General features: G+C 35.9%; 1 protein-coding gene across 4 annotated transcripts in view; it reads right to left on the bottom strand.

The window, feature by feature from the left end:
- The window catches only part of DPYD (dihydropyrimidine dehydrogenase), a 679,957-nt gene that overhangs the window by 458,990 nt on the left and 201,432 nt on the right, over positions 1-19,535 (bottom strand). For all 4 annotated transcript variants that reach the window (XM_087960624.1, XM_087960625.1, XM_087960623.1 and 1 more), the window contains one exon: positions 6,923-7,010. In XM_087960624.1, the coding sequence (XP_087816750.1) occupies positions 6,923-7,010 (88 nt within the window). The remainder of the gene's footprint in view (positions 1-6,922; positions 7,011-19,535) is intronic.

The raw sequence follows: 19,535 nt of genomic DNA, 5'->3' as shown, positions 1-19,535 counted from the left end.
GATGATTTCCCTTCCTACCCTCTGTCCAGCCTCTCATATTCTCTCTGCAACCAATTTTGGGGAAAGGCAGGATCTGCAAAACCCTATATATGCTGGTTTCTACCTTTCTACTTTCCTTTCTCCCCATGTCCAGAAACCTCAGAATTCAAATATAGTTGGAAAGCAAGACTACCATCATAGGTATCATCTTTCTGCAACTGAAGATAGATAAGGACAACTATTATGAATATGGGCAGAAAGAAAAAGAAAGAGAGGGAGGGAAGGAAGGAGAGAACTTAAAGACAGTTGAGAGTCTGTAAAAATTAAAACTCTGTTGTATATTAATAATAGTGTAATAGCAACAGTAATATAATACAAATAGAAATTGTCCAATGTAGCACAGAAGTACAGGTAATAGTATATACTGTAGATTAATAATAGTAGTATGTGGGCTTCTATTCCTTTCAGCAACTTAAGAAAGGGTCTTTTTTAAAAAAAAAAGCAACTGAAAAAAGCAATGGCAACGGAATATCAGGATTGATGCACCCTTAGATATGATAATATTAGCCTCTGGCATGTTAAGGGCAAGTCCTATTAATACAAATGAGAAATAAACAAGAAAACGCCATGCATTCTTTCATGTGTTTTTTTCCTTCTTTTACAACAGAGCAAACATTTGCTTTATAACAAGATTTGTCTTGGTGAAAGCATGAATAAATTATGATCCCTTCAAGCTTCTCAGAAAAATCTTTTATACACATCTGATCTTTAGTAGCAAATGATCTGTACTGGGGAAAATTTTTATGTTTGTTGTCTTTCTCCTCTCCGTGGCTTGCCAGCCGCCCAAAGCACCAAGGCACAGGATGAGGCGGCTAAAGTATGTTTCATCTGTTGAGATAGAGTTCAACTGTGTGAACTTGACTATGCAGACACCCCTCCTGCTTCCCCCCACCCACCCCCCCGAAAGACACACCAATGGAGTCTTCACCCTTTAGAAGCAGAGAGGTAATCCTCTTTCATGAAAAGGAATGAAAGTAAGTTTTGGCCTGAACTGTACAGAATCGCACTAATTTACAATAGAGTGGCATCTTTTTCTCAAAGAGTTTCGAGGCATGAATCACGGAGACTGGCAATTCAATTACCCTCTCCACTTAGAAAAGTATTCTCCCCTTTCTTGCCAAGTTGAAATCTACAGGAAATGCGATGTAGAAGAGACTACATTGTGCACGCCCGGCAAATATCTGAAACGCCTCAGGCTTTAGAGAACAAGAATCCCTGACCTTTTATGATTGCTACAGTAGTTTTCCAGCAAAACACACTCCATACAATAAAGCTCTTAAATACCTGACAAAAGAATGCATTTGCTATATATTCTGGCAAAAGAAGGGGGGAGTCTGTTATAATGAAAGCCGCTTAAATGAATACCTGAGAGTTCTACTGACTATTATTTCACGGGTGACCCTGTTTGGGAAGAAATGATAAAGCCACTAACATGCAGTAGGAATCTGAGCACTGTATTTTCTCATACCTCGCTCATCTCCCACATCCACGTATGTTTTTTTTAAAACCGTGGATGCTTTCTGGACAGTTAATACATACAAGGGAAGCAAAGGTGGTATTCAGCAGGTTCTGACCAGTTCTGGAGAACCGGTAGCGGAAATTTTGAGTAGTTCGGAGAACCAGCAAATACCACCTCTGACTGGTCCCACCCCCATCTATTTTCTGCCTCACGAGTCTCAGCTGATCGGCTGGGTCTTCTTATGTTCTCCTGCACAGGAGAACAGAGCTAGAAAGCAGGTTAGTGGGGGTGGAGAGGGAATGGGGATTTTGCAATATCCTTCCCTTGCCACGACCACCAAGCCACACCCACAGAACTGGTAGTAAAAAAAAAATTGAATCCCACCACTGAGGGGAAGCACCATGTTATCATCTGCCCCATCCATGTCATTGCTGTTCTCTCATCTCAAAACACTGGTCCAAGCTCTGAAATCTGCTACTCACTCAGGATGTGAGCGGGAACAAGGCTGCTAATTAATACTTCCATGGCATTGTGCTAATATAAAATTATATATAGGGATATAAATTAAACAAACAAATAAGCAACAAACCAAACAGCTTGTGTACCTATAAGACTAACAGCATCATTACTGCAAAAGCTCCCATCAGATGTGTTATGGTCCAGAGTTAAAATGCACTATATACCAGAAAACAAGGACTCTGGGGAATTTACTCATAAATCAAAAATCATTAATATTAAAATTTAAGGCACTTTCTCATTTTCCAAAGTAAAGGCAATACATTATATAGTCTCCTGTATTGTGTTGTCTTAAAATTGAGTCTCTGTGAATCCACAGAAGAATTCTTTGCATATACAACACTACAACTCCCCTATATGATATAAATCAAAGAGGTCCATTCTCTCGGTCCCTACCCTTCTCTCAGTTGATTTAACTGATGTGTTAAAATTTCATTTTTAAAAAAAATAAATAATATTGTCAAATCTACTAAAAGAGCAGGAACTGATTTGGTACAGTATTCTTGAATATAGAATCTTTAAGACACAAATAATACTCCAGGTTTGAAAGATCTGGTACTGAATCTTCAGCTACCATTTTTTGTTCCAAAGGCAATCAGGGAAAGAAGTACAGGTAGTCATCACTTAACAACTGGTTACTTAGCAAGCACTCACCAAAAGCTACCTAGGAACCCTATTCTGGTCACATGATCATTTATTGGGCATTTGGCAACCAAGCCACCTTTACAAACAGTTGCACCATTCCACAGTCATGTGACCACAATTTATGATTTTTAGTCAGTTTTCAGCTTTTTTGGTCAATTTTTGGCAACAAAAAAAAAAGTAATCATAAGAATACATTGATCTGATTTACAATGATCTTGTTCATCTAAGGATCACCACCACCACAAAAAAAAAAAAAAAAAGAGCAAAACATTGGGCTTGGTTACATGGTTACTTTGACTTATGACCATCATAACTTACGATGGAAATTCCAAGCTCCATTATGGTTGTAAATTGAGGACGAACTGTAATTTAGAACAAGATCATAGCATTGGCTGCTATCTTCTCATGATCATACCAAGATCTGGGACTGGAACAACTAGTAACCAACAATACTAGATTTAACAACTGTCTCAATCTCATCTTCTACAATAGTTTGAATTCAATTTATGGAATACAAATTAAAGAACCTTTTTCCAACAGTGACCACAACATGATTGACTTTTGTCTCAACATACATCCACACAAAAATCATCACAACGACGTAATCCCCAATTATAACTTCAAAAAAGGCAACTATGATCTTATAGATAACGATCTCTCATCCCTTGATTGGCAATTTCTATTCACTCGATGCGATACTGTTGAAGACCATAACAACATATTTTTACTTGAAGTCAAAAGAGTCATCAAACTATATATACCAATAACAACTTCCCAAAACAGAAAAAAACATATTACTCAAAACAATAAGGAAACTTCAATCAAAAAAGAGATCACTTTGGCAGAAAAACAAATCTGGTCACATTGCCAACTTCAAAAGCCGATACAAAAATTTATGCCACCAGATAAAAACTGAAAGCACCAATTATCACATGAAACAAGAGGAAAACCTTCTACGCACCAATTCCACCCACGCTTTCGACAATTTTGTAAACAACAAACTAAAAGACTCAAGTTCCATCCCACCCCTGAAAGGACCTAATGGTAAAGACTGCAATGACGACACCATTAAAGCCAACCTCTTTAACACATTCTTTGGCTCAGTATTTGTAAACAGCAATGGATCATGCCCAGTATTTCCTAGTCGAACCACAGACAACTACAGTACAATGATCTAATACATATCGATTTTACAGAAGACAATGTTGAAAAAGCACTACGCAATCTAAAACCATCTCTATCTATTGGACTGGATGGAATATGTGCCTACTTCTTTAAAAAGCTATCCACTACCATAGCCAAACCTCTAAGCATAATCTTTGAAAAATCTTTCAGGACCAGCTCCTTGCCAAAATAATGGTCAAAAGCCACAGTCATCCCCATCTTCAAAAAGGGAGACCCCAGCCTAGTTGAAAATTACAGACCAATCTCTTTATGCTGAGTCACCTGTAAAGTCATGGAATCAATTATTAACCAATCCATTATCCTCCACTTAGAGATAAACAACCTACTCTCTAATAAATAATTTGGTTTCAGAAAAAAAACTATCCTGTAATCTGCAACTCTTACACTGCAAAAAAATATGGACTACACAATTCGATCAGGGCAAAGCAATAGATGCAATCTACATAGATTTCTGTAAAGCCTTTGATTCAGTGGTACACGACAAACTACTCCTAAAACTAAAATCTTATGGTATCTCTGGACAACTGAATAGCTGGATAGAAGCATTCCTGTCAAACAGACAACAAATGGTCAAAATTGGGAGTGTCCTATCAAATTCTGTACCTGTCAACAGTGGTGTCCCCCAAGCCAGTGTTCTAGGACCAACTCTCTTCATACTCTACATAAATGACCTCCGTGATCATATTAAGAGCAATTTTGTTCTCTTCGCTGATGATGTAAAGCTATTCAATACCACAGAAAATAATGCTACCCTTCAAAAAGACCTCGACTATGTATCAGAATGGTCAAACAAATGGCAACTTCAAATCTCAACAAACAAATGCTCTGTCTTACCTATTGGCAAAAAAAATCAGAAAATAAAATACAAGCTGAATAGTCAAGACCTTGTTGAGGATCCAAACTTTGTCAAGGACCTTGAAGTACTCATCTCTAATGATCTAAGTGCTAGAGCCTACTGTAACTACATAGCCAAAAAGGCATTAAGAATTGTTAACCTAATCCTACGTAGCTTTTTCTCTCGTAATATCACACTACTAACTACAGCATACAAAACGTTTGCTAGACCAATACTCGAATACAGCTCATCAGTCTGGAATCCACATTATGTATCTGATATTAGCACAGTTGAGAAAGTCCAGAAATATTTCACAAGAAGAGTTCTCCACTCCTCTACTCGTTGCAGAATACCTTATGCCACCAGACTTGAAATTCTAGACCTAGAAAACCTAGAACTATGCTGCCTTCGGTCCGATCTAAGTATAGTGTATAAAATCATACATTGCAATGTCCTACCTGTTAATGAGTACTTCAGCTTCAACAATAACAATACAAGAGCACACAATAGATACAAACTCAAGGTTAGCACCAAACTTGATTGCAGGAAATACGACTTCAGCAACAGAGTAGTCAATGTCTGGAATACTCTACCTGACTCTGTGGTTTCTTCACCAAACCCCAAAAACTTTAACCTTAGACTGTCTACTATTGACCTCACCCTTTTCCTAAGATGTCTGTAGGGGGCATGCATAAGTGCACCAACGTGCCTAGCATCCCTGTCCTATTGTTTCTTTTTATTTTTCTTATATGTATCCATTTCATGTATTCATAACTATGTTTATACTTATACCTATTATCTTGTAAGCAATTGACAAATAAATAAATAAATAATAATATATATATATATATATATATATATATATATATATATATATATATATATATATATATATATATATATATATATATATATATATATATATATATATCTCCAAGCTTCAGTCTTAGAGGCATTATTATATTTCCCCATCTACTTACTAAGTGTAGAGAGTGAATCCAAAGGTTAGAGAATGCCTTGCTCTATCAGAGAAAATTAACATCTGGATCCCTCAAACTGAGATGGCACCAACATGATGTTCTGCATTCAGTAATATCATGCAAGTGCTGCCATTACATGCTTGCATCTCAACATCTGATGAAAGTATGTAAGTCAAAAGATTCACATAACAATGTTGTCATTATTTTAATCATTTGCTCTTCTTGGCTACCCTTAGTTGCTCATAGTACCAGGAGAATTCTAAGTTGTATACTGATTTAAAGGCTGCAGTAGGACCGTGGTGACCCAGTTCTTGCCTATACTGATTTGTGGAAATGTATCAATATCTTTGAGCCCAGCTTAGTACATTACCTTTCTGTGTGAATAACACAGAGAATAACAATGGAGAAAGGAATAGAACATGCACTTTAAGCTCATGAAATAAAGGTAATCAGAAATCTAACAAAAACATATACCATAAATGAACACAATCTGGAGAGGCAGAAAACCAGGATTTAATGGAAATTTTCTCTAAACTTCAAAAAGCCTCTCCTACATATATCCTACTAGTTAATTCCAACTGACTCAAATAAGAAGAGAAGTTACTACAGGTTCTCAACATCTGGGATCCAATTCTTATAGGGTAATCATCCAAAATTGAAAAGAGCTAGAAAGATTATAGTTTGGTATGGCATACAATCAAGGTTAAAATCAGGTTCCATTCAATATTCTCTGTATTAGTTTCACTCCATCCATATAACTGAAATTGATGCTGCTTACTACCACTTTGTGTCTAACTGTCCCATTCTTAAAAAAAAATCCTATACAGTGAATTTATAGTATATATACAATAGATAGTAAATACAGTACAATATATCTATGTATGTGCATGTGTATAGACACATACGCACAGAGGCATACATACATACATGTGCACACATGCACACACACACATAAACACGCAAAACAATATCAGTTAAGATATATTAAAACCAAAAGCCATAAAATGATATTTGAGAGTCAATGTATATACTAACTATGTATTTAGCATACAGTATCTCCACAGGAAAGTAGCAAGAATAATTATGCAATTAAGAAAAGTCTGCTAAATTTTGTAATAGCTGCTCCAAACATTATTTCATTAAGCTACACACAAAGATAAGGACTGTAATTCAATCATACAAAACAATTGCAGCAACCGAAGCTTTTGGCTTTCATTTTTTTTTCTTCCTGCCTTCCTTTTTCCTCTGTCTTTTTTTTTTTACCTTGTTTGCAATACTTGTGATAAATGACTTGATGTCTAGATTAGTTGGGCAGCTCTTCTGACAGGGGGCATCTGCACACTTTAAGCACCTGGGGAGGAAAGTAAATGAGTTAGAGTGACTTAGAGCACAAAGCACTGCCAACAACATACAATTTTTCCATGTACCTGACAGAAGCTAATCAATCTAAAAATTAATAATATTCTACTGTTCGGGCAGAAACTCAAAAAGGTTCCCATGGGTAAGGACTATTATCCCCATGTCACAGACAGGTAAACTAAGGCAGCTGATCCCAGATCATTCAAATCTTGAAAGTGAAAAGCAAGCCACCCATAAAATACAATTCCCCAGTGCATGTATTTGTTATGACATGTATTACGTGATGACACTCTTCTGCAAAGTCTTTATTTCCAACAGGCAAAAGCAACATGTAGCCCTAAACCAGCAGATTTTAAGGCACTGCATTCCCTACCCAGCTTGCAGAGTCCTGATGAGTCTTTCATTTTTGTATTTTTTATCACCCAATAAAGTATTAAACCTTCTTGAGCATATTCCCATCAAAACAATAAAAACACAATAGAAGCAAAATAAAATACCAACAGAGGAAGACAGAGTAAATCTAATATTAACACAGAGAACAAGATATACTGATTTTAGAATTATTAATTCTATTCTGGACATTTCCACAGTATAAATCTTTCATAAATATTAGCATTCTGCCTAACAATTGCTTGAAAAACTGATAAAGAGCAACAAAAAAATCAATACACTAATTTGTGTCTAAACGTAACACTAATCTATATCATACATGTGGTCCTCAACTTACAATCACAATTCAGACTAGAATTTCTGTTTTTCAGTGAAGTGATTGTTGAGACACCCAATTTTACAATCTGTTTAGCCACAGTTGATAATTGAATCACTGCAGTTGTGAATCATGTGTTCAAATCCAGTTTTCCCCGTTGACTTTGCTTTCCAGAAGCTGGCTGAGAAGGTTGTGAATGGCAATTGTATGAGCCCAGGATGCTGCAACCATTGTAAATACCTGTTAGATTCCTGGCAACCAAATTTTGATCACATGGCCATGGGGATGCTGTGCTGGTTGTAAATACGAGGAACATTTTTCAATGCTGTTGTAATACTGAATAGTCACTAAATGAATGACTGTAAATCAAGGACTACCTGTACTGCCATTTGAACAAGCTCTGACCTTACAGTGATCCTCTTCTCAAGTAGGTGCTTTACTAGTATGTGCAAATAAATCAATTTCAGACTATGGTTTACAATCTGGATATATCTGGATAATCTACAGGTATGTTAAATTATGGTTTAACTTGCAATCAAAGGAGGTCATACTAAAGTCATCGTCATCATTGTCATCATCATCATCATCAGGTCATGTGCAGATCACATTGCCAGCAAGTGTTCTCCAACGGTTTTGATCATTCACATCATTTTATTAATAATCTTAAGAACTTCCTGAAGTGTTTGACGCTTGGTTTTCTGAGATTGGCCTCATTTTCTCTTTCCTCCAGGAGGTAGCCAACATAGTGCAATTTTTGGATGGCAGCCTTTAGACATGGCCAACAAGCATAAGACATGGCCAACAAGCTGGATTTGACATTCATTCACAGTTCTCAATAGATGTTCTAAATCTAAATCTTAACTCTAAATCTTAACTAACTCTTCATTAGTGATATGGTCATGATATGAGATGCAGAAGATTCTCAAGCAGCATTGTTGAACATTTAACTGTTTAATTATGGTTGTACATTTCCATCAGTGGTGGGATTCAAAAAATGTTACTACCAGTTCTATGGGCATGGCTTGATGGGTGTGGCTTTATGGGCGTGGCAGGGGAAGAATACTGTAAAATCTCCATTCCCACCCTACTCTGGGGAAGGATACTGTAAAATCTCCATTCCCACCCTACTCTGGGGAAGGATACTGTAAAATCTCCATTCCCACCCACTCCAGGGGAAGGTTACTGCAAAATCCCCATTTCCTCCCCACCCCACTAACCTGATTTCCAGCTTCATTCTCCTGTGCAGGGCAACAAAAGAAAACCCAGCCAATCAGCTGGGACTCGGGAGGCAGAGAATAGATAGGGGCCAGGCCAGTCAGAGATGACATTTGCCAGTTCTTCGAACTACTCAAAATTTCCGCTACTGGTTCTTCAGATCTGGTCAGAATCTGCTGAATACCACCTCTGCTGTGTGTGTGTGTGTGTGTGTGTGTGTGTGTGTGTGTGTGTGTGTGTATTCATCAGGCATATATACAATACAGAAGCCTGATGATGGCAGATGAGATTCTGCCATAATATATAACTATATAAAATATACAACTATAATGTACACTTGGAAAATACCTGAACAAAGCTGAATACCATACATGTAAGTACCAAGTTGAAAACTTAAGAAAACATATATATACATACATACATATATATATATACACATATACACATATACACATATACACATATACACATACACACATACACACACACACACACACACACACACACACACACACACACACACACACACACATATATATATATATATATATATATATATATATATATATATATATATATATATATATATGTGTGTGTGTGTGTGTGTGTGTGTGTGTTGCAGTTGATATAACAATACTCTTTGTGGTAATACTTATAGCTGTGTGGACGAAATTGGGCGCATGCGCTGAAACACTGCCGCTGCTATTCCAATTTGATGGTTAGTATCCTTAACTGTACCTCAATTCATAGATATAATGCTACCAAGATAAGTAAAGTGTTGGATTTCTACTACACTTCTAATTGTTCTATAAGCTGGCCACTTTATCCAGATTTAGGACTGTTTGTGTTACCTCAAAACAGAGTTGGCCCAGGTGAAGTTTCATATTAAAGTAACCACATCTAAAAAAACGAGGAGCATATGGTCATGTTTTGAAAAGAAAAACAGAAAAACTAAAGGTTGGAGATGGGCAACAGGAATCTTCAAATCATAGGGAAAGGCCCAAACCATGATACTGATATCATGGTTTATGATATATTGTTTTAATTTATCCCTGTCTGACCCATACACAAAATATATATTTGAAGTAATATAAATCATGTCATGTAGAGATGACATGAACAGGTTCTGTTAAATCAACTTTAACGATCGGGGACAAATGATCAATCTTCAAAAGGTTATAGAGGAATGCAAACTTATTCCCATCTTATGAACTTAATCAAAACCCATAAAATTCCTTGCTCTTAATAAACTTCACTCTGATCTAAGCATTCCTTTTTTGTTGTTCTTTTTAATCTTTTTTTCCACTTTCAAAGTGTCAGAGCATTAGAGTCAGACACAAGTACATGAGGTGATTTCAGGCAAATCGCTATATCTTTCTTCCAAATTTTAGCCAGATCTGGAAAACAGAAACTGTAGAACTACTGTTTTACTTGCTCCAAGTATTACAGTTATTAATATGCATTTTCTAAAAACTAAGAGGTAAAGTATAAAGTATCAATTCATACTTTTTAAGACGTGGTGAGTTGCAATCTTCTACATTCAGACCATTCTTACGTTATCAAATAATAATCATGTCCTGTTATTTATAATCATATGTTGAATGTAAGGTGGTAAACTTACATTCAAGAGGAGTATTTAATCCAAAAATGTAATATTTACTCAAGAAAGAGAGAGGTTGAAAAGATATTCAAAACAAAATTGAGAAAATATAGAAGTACCATAACATTCAAGAGGAGAATATGGTTAAAAGTGAGAGTTACCTTTGAATAAAATATAGGTAAGTTCAATTTTAAAGTTCAAATTTATGAGAAAGCAATGTTTTGGCTCTTTTAATAAAGGAGAAGATGAATATAATTGTGTAAAAGTAGACATCTTGGAAAACATTACCAGACTAATCACCATTCAAAGCAATGACTGTTAAATTCAACCAGGAAAGGTAAAATAAAACAAGATCAAATCAAGATTGACCAGGAAGCCATTTTTTGCACTACAGCACATGTATAATGGCGTCATTATGCATCTTTCACCAAACACTGTACATCTCCATATTTTATTTTATTATTATTATGGAACTGGCTCATAAATAACAGCTGTTGAAAATGTCAAATGTTAATGAGGCAGGGCAATGCAAGCTTGAATTTGTGGCATTGGCAGGGAAGGGAGGGAGCTGGAAGCGCTGCGAATATGCCAGTATAGACAGACTCTTATAACAACACCATCTTCCAATTCTCAGAGCACTCTGAAGACTAAAGTGCATCAGTCTGCCATTAATCCCACTTATCACTCTGACAGCTCAGTAATTACACCACTGCTACAGCCCAGGTACTGCAGTTGTAATAAAATATCAACCGCTGTGCAGGATGCATGCTGGTGAGATGTTTTATTAAACTTTGGGGGGGGGAGGGGGGCTTGATCATCAAGTGACATTAGTGTTGACCTATTTTTTCTATTTGACAATAAATTAGCCTTTGACCATGCCATAATAGATATTACAGAGTGCATTTACTGTTCCCAAACAGCAAAAGGTGCAGCATTCCAAGGAACTGGGCAAATGGCATAAAATAAGACGGTAGGAGAGGCATGTCAGAACATTATTACCTAAATGGCTATAAATGATTGATATAGTGAGAAATCACATGGGTCTACACTTGGAGAGAAATGCAACAACAATTACCAAAAAAAAAACCCACCTTACCCTATAACCTATGTAAATTGTTCCAGACAAACAATGGGTTTTTTTTTCTCCTATAAAATTTCTATCATTTTGAACTTCATGCTTCTGGTGACTTCTGCTGCTTTTCAAACTGGATGCATTACCATTTAAATTAAATAATACTGAGGAGAAATGAGAGAAAACATTTTGAAAGTCATAAATAAATAGAGCATCAAACCCCACACATTTATTTCCACACTATTTTGAGAAGAGAGGTACTCTATCCAAACTAGATAAGGAGGACGATGGTTAAATTAATTAGCTAAAGCTATTATATATAAAAAAATAAAATTCTATTTGAACAATATTTACTATGAAATTATGAATTTGTATATACTCATAAAATTAGTTCTGCATGGATGGCATCTCTTCCTTAATGGTCCAAGAAAGAGCACCTATCCTGTTTTATAACAATGCAACAGGTGGGCAAAGCATGTTTGAAATCCTTAAAGAATGAACACTGAAGAAGCACCTATGACTTTAATTTTAAGTAAATCCTTTTACAAAAAGTTATTTCTTTCTGAAAATACACTCAACTCATACTCATAGCAAAAGCATCTCCTTAGGAGGATGAGAAACAATGGGGGGAAAATCTACTAGTGTTAAAAATAGGTGCACAGGTCTCCTGTTCAATGGACTGTGTGCCCTGTTTAAATTTCCGTATACTGTAATCAGTGCATTCTGAATCATTGTTCATAGAAGAGATATTTCTGCTTCAACTATAAGACCATTAAAATACAACAAAGAACACTAAATCAAACAAAAAAGCAAGCAACTTTTCTTTTTATTGTTATAATTGTGTGGATTGTTACGTAAGTTGTTGCCTACAGCAAGGAGGATATAAAATTTTAAATTTTTAACACCACAAAACCATCCATTATTCATCTAGTATTACACAAAAACATTACTGTTCATGAAACAGGTAAGTTGCTGCTCTGTAACCTACACATAGCACAGCCTTCCAACGTAAATGTAAGAAAATCATAGGACATAAAGGGGAAAAATAAATTAGCAAACACGCAAAACCCCAAAGCAGGGGTTCTTGTCGCTATTTTTAAAAAGTGACAAATTTTGCTGCCTGCTCCTTTTAAAAAGAAACAGGCAATGTCTCAAGCAAAATAAATGCATTTGTTCCCTTTGCAATTAAATATGCCTTCTTTTCCCTAAAAAAAAATAACAGTTTGGAATATTCTTAGAATTGTGACAAAAAACAACAAGCCTCAGAAACATCAGTAGACATGACATTTCAGTGTCAATCTGGATATGACCCTGTGTTATCTGTTTAGTTTTTTTTATAAAAAATAGAAAACCAATTCCCCCCTCCCCATAAAACTTGGAAAATACTTCAAAGTAGGGTTGAAGTAGGGTATACTGATAAGACAGTATATAAAAATAAGAAAGAAGAACAGAAGCTTTGAAATAGCCAGCTGTTCAAAACAGCAGTAAAACAGCAGATTTATATGGACAGGAGTCAGTATCCTCCCATAATGATGATTTCTATTTCTGCTTATAATTATTTCTTAATTTATATTTGTAGCTGCAGATAAGCCAGCTATATGGCTTATAAATTTTATACAAATATATGTCCTTTAACAACACATTTTCTCTTCTTTGCCAACACTTAAGTGGTATCTCTACCTGAAAATATTTTCACCCCAGTCTCAGCATTTCTGTCTAACAAATCTCCCATCTAAAGACTTTTGCAGTTCTATTGGCTACCTGGCTTGGACGTTGAGAAAAGTATACATTTAAGGCTGCCTTAAATATGCCTCTTTTAGTCAATGGTAGAATGGTCAAAGGTAAAGCTGCCAACTGATATTCTGAATGACAATCACAATTGCAGCATAATAGTCACACTCCTTTCTGACACCAATGTAACTAATTTAGTATTTTGCATTAACTAAGAAGGCGCAAAAAGCCTGACTAAGAACAAAGTAAGGCAAAATAATAAAGCGTACATAAATTTGATTTCATATCCAGTATACGAACTAATTGTCTTCATCTGATTCAGTAAACATCAGTATTAATTAATGTACAAAGAAAATATACAAAGCCAGGGTGTGGAGAGAGGGAGAAAGTATATTTACCTCAGTAGTGTCGACATCAAAGAATATCCACAGTCCCTCGGATCTCCAAGAGTGATGACATAACTAGGTTTTAAGGGGCTTAGGAAACAGCAAAAGGGATGGATGTAACCAAACTTTAGGAGCAAGGGGAAAATGTTCCATAAGGCAGGTACCATGACAGAGAAGGAAAAGGCCTCCTAGGACCTGCCAAATGTGGCAGATGGTACCCACATCTATCCCACCTGTCCCATTCTATGAAGCGCTTTAGAGGTTAAAACCAGCACAGTTGTGAAATGTGATATACTAGTAGCACACATAACTGCCCAAGCCCATTGTATCTGCCCCAGATGCTTATCAAGGGCAGTTTCATGTAAAGCCCATTACAGTAGTCTAATCTGAAAGTGATTAGAACATGAGTTACTGTGAGCAGAGGGGCCGCAGTGGCTCACATGGTAAGACACTGGGCCTGCGCACTGCTGAGGTTGGAGCCTTAATTCACGTGACCGAATAACCACATAGGGACGAGAAAGGAGCCTCCCCCGATTGCCTACCAGCATTCAGGCGTCCCATGGATAAAGATAACACCGCCCAAAAAATTCATTTCATAGAGGCAGCTAGCCACCTTGGTGATCCCTGGTTAACACGTGCCATATGCTAAATAAATAAAACTGTGAGCAACACAATATAAAGCTTCATAAAAATCCTCCAAGCCATGACTGTGACCCACTCTTCAATCAATATTCTTAATTTTTGTAAGAAGTGGAAAAAAGCAAAAACAAAATAAACTTTAGATTTCAACCCAATTGTCCATTTAAAACAAAAACAAAAAACATCAAGTTGAATCTTGAATTGTCTTAGGAATCTCAGATTGCCTTATATCAAACTATTTATTCAGCCAACATGTTTTGATTCAATTTGATAGGATACAGCCTTGCAGAATATCTGATAGAAATTACCATCCTCCCATTATTACCCAGTTTTTTGGGTAGAACTAAAAGGTGCCTGGAGTAATTGGTTTGCTGGATTTATAAGGGAATACAAACAATAGCCCCCACACACACACACATACACATTCAAACCAACCTGATATTACATGGAAACATGTTATAAGAATATATAAATACAAAATTTAAAATAGTGATCAAACACAATAATAATTGTTGGAATACACATTAGAATGTATTTTGTATTGCAATAACTACCGAATTATTCAGCCAATAGATGTGAGTGTTTAGCTTGCATCTATTTTATTTTTTATTTTTTTTATTTTATTTGGTTTGTCAATTTCTTACAAGATAATAGGTATAAGTAAAAACATAGTTATGAATACATGGATACATATAAGAAAAATAAAGGAAACAGTAGGACAGAGACGGTAGGCATGTTGGTACGCTAATCTATGGTTCCTTTTGTTCTGAGGAGAATAATAGAACCCAAAGGTTTTATTAGGGAATGGAGCCAGGTCTGAAGGTATTCCTTAAGTTGGGTAGAATTTTGTCTGTCATGTGATTTGGGGGGAAGGGGGGATCATTCCAGAGGACAGAGGAGCCACCAAAAAGGCATGATTCTTGAGTTCCATAAGCTGCAATATATACGAACAATGTCAATACAGTATATCACCTACATAGCTATTTTAAGTGGAAAATAGCTGTCAAGTCTACTTAATACTACCTAGTCATGAAAACTTTCACATGATATAAAATACCACAAGTGCTTGGAAACCAAACAACGAGCTCAGATTACAATAGCAGTCTTTTTAGGTCTCTTGTTAAGTCTTGCCTTCTGACAAAACCTTTCAAATTCAAAGCCTTTCCTCAAGTCCTGCAAGCATCCAATATGGAAGACCACTATGAATTCAATGGGGAAATTTTTCATGTGCATAACTGAATTTGCTTTGGTTTCCACATGGCTGAACTACTGTTCTGAAAGAACTCTTCTTGTTTTCAAATAGATTAGAAATCAATCGAAGCCGTACCAACCCTGCTTGAGTGGATACAAGGTTCATCTGGAATAAATAAAATACTTTCTGGGCCATTCAAAATGCTGAAATTATATCTTTGACAGTCTCACCTTTGACTACACCATGCCCTAAAATAAGCCCTTACTGTAACTACATGAGTAACTTGATTTCTGTCAGAATTTTAACTTGTTGCCTCTGGAATCATGCTTCAGATATTGAAACCTTTTGTCCTTTTACCCTCAACACTGATCTGGAGAGTGACCCCTCTTTGCCTATTATCTCTGCTGCAAATGCTCAGAATTGTTTTTTAACCCACGGTTGTCTGACAATACATGTTGTATCACTACGTGACTCCTGGTAAAAGACAACATGGAAGCTATTTAAAAAATCATTATGCATGCAGAAGCTTTTCTCCTGCAGGTTTCCATACTGAATCTGCGAACATCTGCAAGAGCTGATCTAGTTGGACCAACAAGCTGTTTCTGAGCTGACCAATAACTAAATATTATTTCAGTGAACAATTCTTATCCTCTTTTGTAAATAATTTCTTACAACAATAAACATTCTTTTAATTTTTTTCCCACAAGAAATTTGAATGCAAATTAATTAATTGGCATTGGTTGAACTATGTTTTTCTGCCCTGCCTTCCAGACAGAATATATGGTATAGGTATTTAAAATGTCTTTCCCAAGTTATGTAAATAACTACACCAATTTTCAGTATTAAAATGTTTTACGTATTGAAAAGTAAAGCTTAACTTTATCTTGTAATTATAAACTGCCTCAAGCACTCTGAGAACTGCGTTTTATTTATTTTTTTAATCCAGAACAAAATGAAATTAATCCGTGTTAGTGAGATTTCTTCCAGTGGTTGATTGATTGGTTCTCAACATGTTGTTCACTATTATGCCTGTGAGTAATTAGACATTGTAGGCAAGTGTGTCATTGGCCTATAGTTTCCTGGTGTTGTCCGTTTTACCGAGTCTTTTTGAATCAGGTAAGTTTTGCCAGTTATTAAACGATCACTGATGTCTCTCCTTCATGCAATACTTTATTAAGCAATTTAGCTACACTTAGATGGAAGTTAGTCAGATATTTGAGCCAAAAACCATGCAACTGATAATTTCCAAGGAAGTCCAGATCTTAATCCTTTTCACTCATTTTTAAACCATTTCTGCTGTTAAAATTAGGTCTTCCATTCGAGTTTTACTTAAATCATCTTGTTATTTTATCCATCTAGCATTTTTATTATAATCTTTTTGGGTTTCCCATAGATCTTCCCAAAACTAGATTGTTTCCTTTTTGTTTGATTTTCCATGTTCAGAATTTCTATTGCCATTTATATTTTGGTAGAATTGCCTCTTATCTGATTGAGATAGCTTACTTTGCTTAAATTGGATGAATCGTGTCTCATAGTGTTCAATTTTCCCAGCTATTGCCATTATTTGTTATTTTATGATCTCCAAAACTAGCTCAATTTTTCTGCTGCTAAGCCAATATTTTTTATTAGACTTACATTCCTCAATTTTTGCTCTTTCATATCTTTTTAAATTACATGCATCTGATATTAATATCTTTACTTTGCCTCCAATCTGATCTTTGACTTTGGAATTTAATATGATTTTGCTTTTGGTTTTCTAATTTAGATATCTATTTATTCTATAGGCACCACTGCTGTACTCTAGGCAATCTGATTGGTCTGTTTGATAAATGTTATTTTAATCCTTGCAAGCATCTTATTCACATTCTTAATTACACATGCTAGGTCTTTTTTGGGCACTATTTTCAACGCTGGCAATCTTTGTTTTCTACTGGTAATTCTGCATATGCCATAAACTTCTCTTAAAATTCTTCTTGTAGGGAGGTCAGTTCAAAGGTTGTTTCAGAGCTGGCTTGTATAATTCTATTGCTATTATTTCTTCCAATTTATCATTTGTGTAGTTCATATCAGTTCTTTTCTTTACATTTCCACTTGTTACCTAAGTTTCTTTTTATTTATTTTATTTATTTACTTTTATTTGTCAATTGCTTACAAGATAATAGGTATAAGTAAAAACATAGTTATGAATACATGGATACATATAAGAAAAAGAAAACAAAATATAAAAGAAACAATAGGACAGGGACAGTAGGCACGTGGTGCGCTTATGTGCGCCCCCTACAGACCTCTTAGGAAAGGGGTGAGGTCAATAGTAGACAGTCTAAGGTTAAAGTTTTGGGGGGTTTGGGGAAAAAACCACAAAGACAGGTAGAGTATTCCAGACATTGACCACTCTGTTGCTGAAGTCGTATTTTCCTGCAATCAAGCTTGGTGCGATTAACCTTGAGTTTGTATCTATTGTGTGCTCTTGTGTTGTTATGGTTGAAGCTGAAGTATTCGTTGACAGGTAGGACATTGCAATGTATGATTTTATATACTATACTTAGATCGGACCGAAGGCGGCGTAGTTCTAGGTTGTCTACGTCTAGAATTTCGAGTCTGGTGGCAGAAGGTATTCTGCAATGAGTAGAGGAGTGGAGAACTCTTCTTGTGAAATATTTCTGGACTTTCTCAACTGTGTTAATATCAGATACGTAATGTGGGTTCCAGACTCATGAGCTGTATTCAAGTATTGGTCTAGCAAATGTTTTGTATGCTGTAGTTAGTAGTGTGAATCAAAGGCTTTACAGAAGTCTATGTAGATTGCATCTATTGCTTTGCCCTGATCGAGTTGTGTAGTCCATATGTTTTGGCAGTGTAAGAGTTGCAGATTACAGGATAGTTTTTTCCTAAAACCAAATTGTTTATTAGACAGTAGGTTGTTTGTTTCTAAGTGGAGGATGATGGATTGGTTAATAATTGATTCCATGACTTTACGCAGCATAAAGAGATTGGTCTGTAATTTTCAACTAGGCTGGGGTCTCCCTTTTTGAAGATGGGGATGACCGTGGCTTGTGACCATAGTTTTGGCAAGGAGCTGGTCCTGAAAGATTTTTCAAAGATTATGCTTAAAGGTTCAGCTATGGCAGTGAGTAGCTTTTCTAAGAAGTAGGCACATATTCCATCCGGTCCAATAGATAGAGATGGTTTTAGATTTCGCAGTGCTTTTTCAACAATGTCTTCTGTAAAATCGATATGTATTAGATCATTGTAGTTGTCTGTGGTTCGACTAGGAAATACTGGGCATGATCCATTGCTGTTTACAAATACTGAGCCCAAGAATATTTTAAAGAGGTTGGCTTTAATGGTGTCGTCATTGCAGTCTTTACCATTAGGTCCTTTCAGGGGTGGGATGGAACTTGAGTCTTTTAGTTTGTTGTTTACAAAATTGTAGAAAGTGCGGGTGGAATTGATGCGTAGAAGGTTTTCTTCTTGTTTAATGTGATAATTGGTGCATTCAGTTTTTATCTGGTGGCATAAATTTTTGTATCGGCTTTTGAACTTGGCAACATGACCAGATTTGTTTTTCCGCCAAAGTGATTTCTTTTTGGATTGAAGCTTCCTTATTGTTTTGGGTAATTTGTTTTTTCTGGTTTTGGGAGTTGTTAATGGTACATATAGTTTGATGACTCTTTTGACTTCAAGTAAAAATATGTTGTAATGGTCTTCTACAGTATTGCATCCAGAGAATAGAAATTGCCAATAAAGGGATGAGAGATTGTTGTTTAAAAGATCATAGTTGCCTTTTTTGAAGTTATAATTGGGGATTCCATCGTTGTGATGATTTTTATGTGGACGTATGTTGAGACAAAAGTCAATCATGTTGTGGTCACTGTTGGAAAAGGGTTCTTTAATTTGTATTCTGTAAATTGAATTCAAACTATTGCAGAAGATGAGATTGAGGCAGTTAAGTCTAGTGTTGTTGGTTACTAGTTGT

The sequence above is a fragment of the Notechis scutatus genome, chromosome 3, assembly GCF_049901735.1.
Source record: "Notechis scutatus isolate UNSWTSFEM ecotype Mainland chromosome 3, rNotScu1.2, whole genome shotgun sequence".
In the NCBI taxonomy this organism is placed as follows: Eukaryota; Metazoa; Chordata; class Lepidosauria; order Squamata; family Elapidae; genus Notechis; species Notechis scutatus.
This window is presented reverse-complemented; position numbering and strand designations above follow the sequence as displayed.